A 9655-nucleotide genomic window follows, 5' to 3' on the forward strand; every position below is an offset into this window, starting at 1 on the left:
GCAGGGGGGGGCGGGCACAGGGGGGTCCCCCACACACTCAGCAGTGGACCCAGAAACGGACCGGTAGTACTTCCGGTCCACTTCTGGGTTCGCTGCCCAGCGTGCGGAGGGAGGGGGGAACAGCGCTCCTATGGCACATTCCATCTGCCCCACCGTTGCGGAGTTCACGAGCTGCGCCTAGTACCTTGAGATACGTAGAAAAAACATTTAAAGCTGTATCTATGGCCGAATCACTGATTCTCCCAATCAGCACTGAATCTTCAGATTCGGCCAAATCAAAATTGGGACAGTGATGTGAATCAACCAATCAAATCACTGTCCCCGATTCAAGCTGAATCCAAATCTGAATTGAATATGGCCTGTTTTGCACACCCCTATCTTCCAGTGTATTCACAACCTTATCCGGACCTCACTTCCATTTTAAACAAAATTGAACAAGATATTAATTTACAAAAATTATTTATGCAGTAGTCAGAACTGATACACACCAACTCATTACAGGCACTTGAATGGGATAATCTGGATAAGGATGACCATGCCTTAAGAAGGGGTTGGACTAATCACTAGATGACCTCATGAGGTCCCTAGCAACCCTTCTGTTCTATGGGTACCTATACATGTGTAAAGATGTCTGCTCCAATGCACACTAATCAGCATGTTAACATGCTCCAGCAGCCTCGGTGTCACATATATCCAGAGTCCCCATGCTTCAAAAATGGCAGCAGGGGTGCTTGAACTAAAGCTCATCCAACGAGCTTTAGTTCAAGCACCTCCACTGCCATTTTGAAGAACAGGGACTCTAAATACATGTGATGCTGCAGGCACTTTAGATGCTGTAATGCAAAAAGGCTTGGATTGAACTAAAGCGCACCCCCTATCTCCCACCCCAGAGCACATGTATAGATGCCTAATGATTCTATGAAAAACAAGTAAATGAAAAGTTAGGCTATTATAATGAAATTTCCTTTTTCACCCACTAGTACACACTTTAGCAATATAACCACTCAGAAGCCAAGACCATATGATTAATCCAACTCCATAATAAAATACAACGGAAAAAAAAATGTTTCTTTCTGCACCCTCTTCAAAGGAACACTAGCACATAATTGGCCTTTCAACACAAATATAAGCACAGGGAGAAATGTAATCTGAAAATGGAGTGTGCAGGGAAAGGTAAAAGGAAGTCAGGATTCCAGCTGTGGTAACTCCATAACCACACATCAGGAAATGCTGAACTCCTATCCAATGAAGCACTGAAGGTCATTAAATCTTAAGCCTCTAAAATCCCATGCGAAATGCTGTAATGCAAAAAGGCTTGAATCAGGCTATGTCTTGAATTCCTTCAAATCTGTACAAAGGCCATTACATAGTCACATGTCAATATGAAACCAGTTCTTATGAGGTACCACATGAACTTGAGGAAGTGATTTTTACTAATTATTTAACTATTTGGGGCTTTTAGACATAGTAAGGCAGTGAACAGTTAAACGATTGTTTAGCCAATAAGACCAGTGACAACTGGTTATAGCTTACTGCTACTTTTTTTGGATCATATCCAAATTGTTGCTGTAAAACACCTCCACTTGAGAGATTGCAATGCAAAAATGTTACACATCTGGCTCCCAAAGAACAATTCAGGTTAACAGCATTAGAGTCCATTACAGTCAACTGAAAGAGGTAATGGCCAAATGCTATTATTGGGGCACCCTAGGGCAGAGCCTTTGAAGCAGGTCTGCCACTTCCTGGGCAAGGGCTTACTTTTCTCTCATAGGACTAGCTATCATTAGGAAGCCTAATGATGTCCAAGAACTAAGACTAAAACAAAATGAAAGAGGGTGCTGTCATTTATCTAGTCTATATTAAAAATACTAAAAACTGATTTTATGAAATTGAAAATGGACATAGATGTTGTTTTGTCAATATGTTCCCAGTAGTAAAACAAATCCTTATGTTCATCCTTCTATTGTACCAATTAAACATTTTTAACTAAAACGGTTAGGAAGGATACACAAGCTGCTTATTATTCCTGACCTTTGTGGTTCTGCATGATCATAGGACAGGCTACTTTGATGTGCAATTTTATCTTTTTCTCTACTTTTACTTTTGAATTCTTATATTTTTTGCTAAAGACCAAGAGATCTCCAGAGAATTTCATATTAATCAGCCCTAACAGAACACCAATATTTATTTTGTGATTATTTACAAATATTTTACCCAGCCCAATATTCAGAGGTGTTTATTTCAAGGAACTATTTAATTTCATAAGCCAAAAAATTGAAGTCCATATTCTTTTGGGAACCATCAAGAGTCATTTATCAAGAACACTGGAAATGATAAAAAAAGTGTTCAACATTCATTCACAAAATAGTAACAGTAAGACTGTAATCCCTTCTAAGAATCGGTTCTCCCCACCTTCCCACCTCTCCCCCAGAGTTGCAGATTTCTTGCATCATTGATAGGAAAGATCTGCCAACTTTAAAAAAAGAATGAAATGAAAATACAAAAGGACTACATGCATCAGAAAGGATCCGAATTTTTAATTACTGCTTACAAAGAATGGCAAATCACAGAAAACTATCAATTATAAATCTTGTAGGATACCCAAAGATTTCTAACAACCTATAGAAACACAGAAGCATAAGAAACTCAAAAATCTCAGTTTGAGAACTTTGGTTTCTGTACAGGTCTACAAAGATCAGGCACTTTTGCAAGTGTATAGGGACAACTGAGGTGCACAGTTGTTCACTGGTTCAAAGAAAAAGGTTAGAGGTAGGAACAGCTGCTCTAGAACCTGGGCCTCCTATCATTGATAACCAGAGATCTTAGTTTTCCTCATTTAAAAATCCAAACTTCTCCAATTAAAACCCCTCAAAGCCACTATATATATAGATATAGATATATTTGAAAGCAATCTGTAAGCTTACCAGTGCCTCAATCATTATAATAAAATATATAGGCATTCACAAAGTATTTTGGCTTTTTTTTTTTTAAATCAGAGTTCTCCCTGCCTCTTTCACTCACCAGAACATGGGTCCAGCTGCAGCTGTTCACACAGCTGCTTTGTAGCACTGAGCATCACTTATATGCCAGTGCCCTGCCCCTGCCATTGCCCCACACTCCCAACCCATAGACACCCCCTGCCAAGCCAGCCTGACCCCCAACTCGGTCCTTCCTGGCAGCAGCTCCCCCCTGCACCAGGCCATGGATCCAGCAGCAGCCATCCCACCTGTTGCTTTAGGGCTCTGAGCAGTGCCAACCCCTGCTTTTCTGCTCCTCGCACCTGTGCCCAGGCCCCAGCTGTCCTCCTAGCCTTCCAGGGAAACCCTGGACCGTGGCTCAGGGACTGAGCTGGGCTTGCTTCTGGCTGAGCAAGTCCTTTCCCTTCAAGGCCAGCCTCCTCCTGCACAGGCTGCTTTAGCAGGCATGGGGGACTCCAGGCGTGGCTCTGGAGGCTGCTTCTATCCGGAGTACTTCTCACCCCCCACCATCTGTCTACCCCTGCTGACACCCCCAGCCCATCACACACCTGCAACCCTGCTGCCACCTCCACCCCTCCCCTCAGCCCATCACAACCCCTGAGTGGTTCCCGGAACTAGGAGTACCCCTGGGGTGGGCAGGACAGCATGCAGGATAGCCATGCTGCTCCTCTCCTCTCTTTCCTGCACCCCCAGCCATCACCTCTGATACTAGCCCCAGCAGAGTTGCCAGCAGCCACCACAGATGCAGGCCAATGGGATGTGGTGCGGCAGTGTGAGCAGTGGGGCAGCAGCCACCGGCAGAGTGGATGGGCAATGTCTGCCCCCAGCACCCAGGCCCCGGCACTGCCCCAACTGGGCAGCAACCCCAGCCCCCCAACCCTGCTTTGAGGGCACCTGGCCTAGCAGGCAGGGACACAGTACTCCTTCCCTCCCTCAGGGAGCTTCTGCCACTGCTGCCCCAGCTGGACAGTATACCCAGCCAGAGCCCAAGCCCTACTGGGATAAGCCATAAGGGAACAAGGCAGGATCCACCCACCCTCAGCCTCTGGCACAGGTTAGGGCGATTGCCCTGCCCCCCTACCCACCCTGCCAGCTCTTCCTGTAGACCCCAGCCCCCTGGCAACATGAGCCTCACCTGACCCCCAGGGCCCACCCAGCCCCAGCTACCCCGACCCCCAGGGCCCAGCCCCCAAAAGCTGCAGGATGGAAAGCGAATCTCAAACAGCCCTGCCTGGCCGACTCCAATTCTCAGGCCTCGCCCCACCAACTCCAGACAGGGCTTAGGGTTTCTGGCCCATTTTAAAAGCAGCTTTTGCAGGCTGGAACTCTGCCAGCCTGCAGATAACCATTTGCAAAGGGGCAAACCTCCTTTTTCCTGCTTCAGAATGAGAAAATCCACATTTTTCTACATGAAACAGATACGCTGCTGATAAAGTATGCTGGTTTGGTAAGCAAATACCAGAGTTTAGAGAAAAAGATAAAATTAAGAAACAATCCAGATTAGGTATTTATGGCTTACCAGTATGCCTGAAGGAAAAAAAGCCGTTAGTCCATTTTTGCAAGAAATAGGTTAGCTAATTTACTAATACCTATCTAACAAGACTCTTCCCAAAGAAATCCTACCAATGTAATAATGAATGGAGGTGGGGGAGACCTTCCTTTAAATCATTATCAAATATTGTATTAGGGTATAACACTAGGCCATTCTTTAATAAGGTTTTGAAATACATACATATGAATACAGAGTGTGTACTTTAAAGTTGCAATGCTTCAGCTAAGAAAACATCTGGGTATAGCCCCCAGAGACCTCTTTTACAAACAGATGAACACAAAAAATGTACATCCATCTATACTTTAATGTTTAGAAGCCATGTTTTTGGGCTTTTGGTTTTTTTTTTAACTCTAAATAATTTGGGGAAAAGGTATGGACCTGAGGTCAAAAACAAAGCTTATAGTATACAAAAGTTGTCTGCCTATTTCTATTGGTCTAATGTATACAAAATATATACTTAAAAATATTTGAAAGAGTTAAGAATAACCTAAATTAAAACACAGCCCATTCTTTTATTAGAATCCCTATTTTCTAATATTAGCAGATCTTAAAAGTAAAGCTGTATGGTTGTTAAAACCACTGACACACTTGTAAAATCTGCCTTTGCAATACCAAGTTGGGCTTTCATACTTTCCCTTTTACTTCAAACTGAGGGCTATATACATGCAATTTAATATAAATTGCTATAGACCAAGCATCTACAGAGACGCTTAAACTGTACTGTCATCTAAAAAGACATTTCTACAAAATAGTTATATCTCAGTAATCTAACTTTATAAATGATCCTTCTCATCTGTTGTTGCTCAAATAATATTCCTTTAAATATTATACAGGTAGATCCCCAGCCCTGGTGGATTAAGATGCATTAGGAACACAGAGCCCTGGCCTAGTCTAGTAGTGCAAGCAGCACGTCTCCACCTGTATCAGTTGCTTCAGAAAATGTCACTTAGAAACCCTCATGTTTCAGAGTATAAACCAAACTCTTTAGCCCAGGGTATTTAGGAGAAGACTTCCCCTGACGTCATGTTATTCTAGAGCACTGGTGCTCAATCTTTTGGCTCTGTGGAGGCAGTTTGCACATCTCCACCTGGCCTAGGGTGGCCATCACAGAGAACATTCGTTTTCTGCTACTCTGTCCCCTACTGATACAAAACCCGATGCCTTGATGTCCTCTATTTTTCTCTCCAAGTATTGTGTTTCATATCAATAGAGGACAGAAGACAACCAGACTGTCCTCTACCATGGCCACCCTAACGTGGCCCCAGGTGCTGGGATTGGGCCCTGCACTACCCTGTGAGAATATCATTTCCAGAAGCCTAATATTCTCCCATGCCTTTTCCTTCAAAAAGATTTAAGCCTTACATTATGGTGTTTTGAATAACAGCAGCATATTTTGATCTATACATGTTGAAAAAGCTTTTATACCCACTAATGTCAACCTTCCCTTCATCAAATTCACAACAAGAAAATTATTTCTATGCCAGATCTAGCATGCAGGACCACAACCCACAGGGCTCCTCCCCACATACCAATGGGGAGCTCAGCAGGCTGGATGACAAGGCACCAAGGGCTAAGCACCCCTGTTCTGGAGGTGTCAACTCTTTTTCAGTGCTCTTTTCTTTAAATCATTTGCACAACAGCTAGGGATACTCTTGTTATTTTCTCAAGGCACTTCTGACCAAACAAGTCAGCACTTCTTTTGGAAAAAGAACTGCCTTTTCTCCCTCGACGTACATAAACATCCAAAAACTAAAAACCCCACCACATAAGTAACAGCAAACCTACCATTCCTAAGCAAGCTCAAAGAAGCTAAGCAGCTAACAAAAGGACAAATACAATTTCATCCCATCAATGCTATTATCTAAAAATCAGCATAATCAAAATTCATATCAGATTAAAGGACAGAAACCACTTCAGTGCCACTGGACAGAATCTTCTACAGTCAAAGGATGAAAAATCAAATGTCAAATTTATAGCCTCCTGAATTTCCTGCAGATCACCTCAGCACAGTTAAACCAACCCCTACAGCAACTAACATCCATCCCAACCTCACCACTGTCCACTCCAAGTGGAAGATATAATTATTCAACATTGATTTTTAACCAACAGAAACATGTAGCAATATAACTTTATACAAACTAAACTCCCCATGCATTTTCCCTCTGGGGAAGAGAACGAGAGGAAGAACAAAGTATGTTAGTCACATGACTTACTACACTATCTGACACTAGTGATGAGGATGGTAAAAGAACTTACATAACTGGATATTATTAATTTCTGTAATAGCTTTTTAAATATTTATCTTCCTTTATACATCCTGACCTTTTTATTCCTTTTACTGATTTTTCCATACAGAAAACAAGGTCATTATCTTAAGCTACTGTAGAACTTAATACAATATACAAGCAGTTCAAATCATTCGTCCCTATGTGTATTACTTTAAATATGCCAATACTGATTTTCACCTGCAATCATATTTTGTCATGCCTATTTGGGCTTGGTTAGGTACTTCTAAAGAGGACATTCTGCCACCTTATTCCTGCTCTTTTGTCTTTAAGAACCAAACAGCATCCCCATTCAACCCTTTTGCCATGATAAAAGTTGATTGTTGAACACCTCATGGAAGCAGATATAATGTAAATGTTTAAACAACTGCTCATTTAAATTAGTTATCTGATATGCAAGCCAAGTTATTTATGCAAGAATTTGAACCAATCTCCAGAAAGCAGCATTGCAAGTCTCAGTAACAAAACTTTTGAGTGCTGGAGAAGCTGCTTTGAAAAGAGAATGTTTCCAAAGACTTTATCTGAAAGTAAGGTAATAGAGTTTGATTCTACCCTTTCCTGAAGATAAATAATTTAATTTATTAAGTTACATTCAGTTCAACATATGCAAATCCATGACAGATAGTTAAGGCTGCAGAAGTCTCTTTGACAGTCAAAGTAGAAAACAAGATCTTGCTATCAGTGACAATGCATGGAGAGAACCTGGCCCGATGTTCAGATTTGCTGTTCAGTTTCCAAGGCTGGTAGTTAGAAAAACCGAAACAAAAATAATGGGCTGGAAACTGAAAAAACAGGATGTGATTTAAGGATGTCAAACTATACACAATACATTTAGAGAGAGGATCAGAAGGACTAAAAAGTTTATGAACTAAAAATATATACTTACATCTGGATATTCTTTTACAGGCACATATAGTTTCTCTTGTAACTGTACAATAGGTCCCACAGCATCTGGTAATTCTGCACTTCTCTTCTCCGTACTACCATTTAACGTGTCGTTATACATGTCTTTCCGTACTCTGCTAATTTCTGTGGGGGAAAAATGCATACTGGGTATTAAACACAAAAATGTCCTTATAAATTTGGATGATAATATTTTGTCATATAGATTTCTATATTTTAACACTGTTTTCTCTTAATTCATAAAAAATTAAACAAAGGTATTCTTTTTTAACTAGCATCCAAGCTAGTTTAAGTGAAGAAATTTTCCTTCGCACATAAGTCTACTGCCCAGCCATCCTCTTAAAAGGAACTATTTAGGTGAAACATGCAACATGGAACTCCCAGAAGTCTGGGAAAATGTTTACAATTGTGTGAACATGTCCACTGAAGTAGTTAGTTACATTATTCTCAGTATTTATCATCATACTATTGAAAATATTTTATACAAAGGTGCTACAAAGCTTTAAAATCTACTTATTCATAACTTAAGAGTAGAAAACATGACAATACAGCTCCACAGTAATCTATGCTTACTTAGTCTTCCGTTAATTATAGGTAACACATAGAAACTAAATGGTAGAATTCTGATCAATGCAAGTTTAGATTACTTCTGTGCTCCAACCAACTCAAGATGAAGCATTTTGATCTCATTTCTCCAGGTCATCCATGTTGTTCGTCCATTCTTTCAAACAAACTGAATCAAAGAATTACAGCTGTAACTAGTTTCCTTTAGGGGCACCATTTAGTACAGCAACCCTGAAACTAGACTTCAACCAAAAACTGCGTGTACAACAAATATAGGTATATGGACAAGGAGAGTTTAGGGCAGTAGGAAACTGGACACAACAAGTGAAACACAGCATAAGGGAGGGACCTTGCATCATGTGATTAAGGTTTTTCCTCTATTTTGAATTGAAAATAGAACACACACACTGAAATTTTCCTAAAATTAATACAAGTTACCAGATGACACTGAGCAAGAGCTAAAATGAGAAACACGCAATCAAGATGTCCTGGGCCAGGTAGAAGCATTAATGTAAAGCATTAACATTGAAAACACTAGTTAAATAATAAAACAGAAAGGAAGCATGATCATGTGAAGTGCAAGTAGCTTTTTAAGAAGAGTAGACACTACTGAATTAACCTAGATCCAATAAAGTTTAAGAGCAGAATATTGATGACTGGTGAGATCCTGCAAGAGATTTTAGATTTTATCATCCCCCACGGATCTCACTGATGGAACATTTTAATACTTGATTCGAGGCCTTCTAGGAACTCTTAATAAATTGTTATTAGGATTAGTCTACTCATCTTTACAAACAAAAACACAGCAACGAATTATCAGTCATGTCATTAAAAAACGCACCTAAAGGAGACTTGAACTTGTTAAGAAAACTACAAAAATCAGTATCAATGTGGCACAGTAATTTAAATAATAACCAAAGCCACTGGCCTTTGATAAACTACTTTCATCAGAAAGTAGTAAGTCCAGGTGTTCTACCAACTGCTGCAAGGGAAGTGCTAGTTATACTTAACTGAAGCTAAAAGATCATTATGGTCAACCTGACTAAAAACCAGATAGTTATGACTTGATCAAAATAAAGCATGCACGGCACACAAGTGATCTAGAGTGTCAATAAATTTAGATGAGCAAGAAAATTTTAGAAGAACTTAAAAAGTAAATGAAGCATTTGACCAAAGTAGGTTGTTGCCTATGACAGCTCATGCCTCTCTAAAGAATTAGTTTATAAGGTGCCACCTGCCTCTATCTTCTGCTTAACTGCAGGCTAGCATGACTTACCACCTGCAGATTAAAGGTTAATGACTGTTGCAGTTTCAGTGAAAATGAGGTCTGATCTAATCAAATGCCCTAAAGGAGGTATAAAAAAAAAAAAAAA

At 40.5% G+C, this 9655-nt stretch overlaps 1 protein-coding gene across 8 annotated transcripts in view; it reads right to left on the minus strand.

Annotated features, from left to right (window-relative positions):
* QKI (QKI, KH domain containing RNA binding) overlaps positions 1-9655 on the minus strand; it is a 348918-nt gene that overhangs the window by 234597 nt on the left and 104666 nt on the right. For all 8 annotated transcript variants that reach the window (XR_002099355.1, XR_002099356.1, XM_019526797.1 and 5 more), the window contains exon 2: positions 7702-7844. Coding sequence is in view for 6 of the 8 variants with exons in the window: in XM_019526797.1 (XP_019382342.1) it covers positions 7702-7844 (143 nt within the window). In the remaining 2 variants the exon portion in view is untranslated. The remainder of the gene's footprint in view (positions 1-7701; positions 7845-9655) is intronic.

Source organism: Gavialis gangeticus, unplaced genomic scaffold (assembly GCF_001723915.1).
Source record: "Gavialis gangeticus isolate Ggan-Ray unplaced genomic scaffold, GavGan_comp1, whole genome shotgun sequence".
Classification (NCBI taxonomy): domain Eukaryota; kingdom Metazoa; phylum Chordata; order Crocodylia; family Gavialidae; genus Gavialis; species Gavialis gangeticus.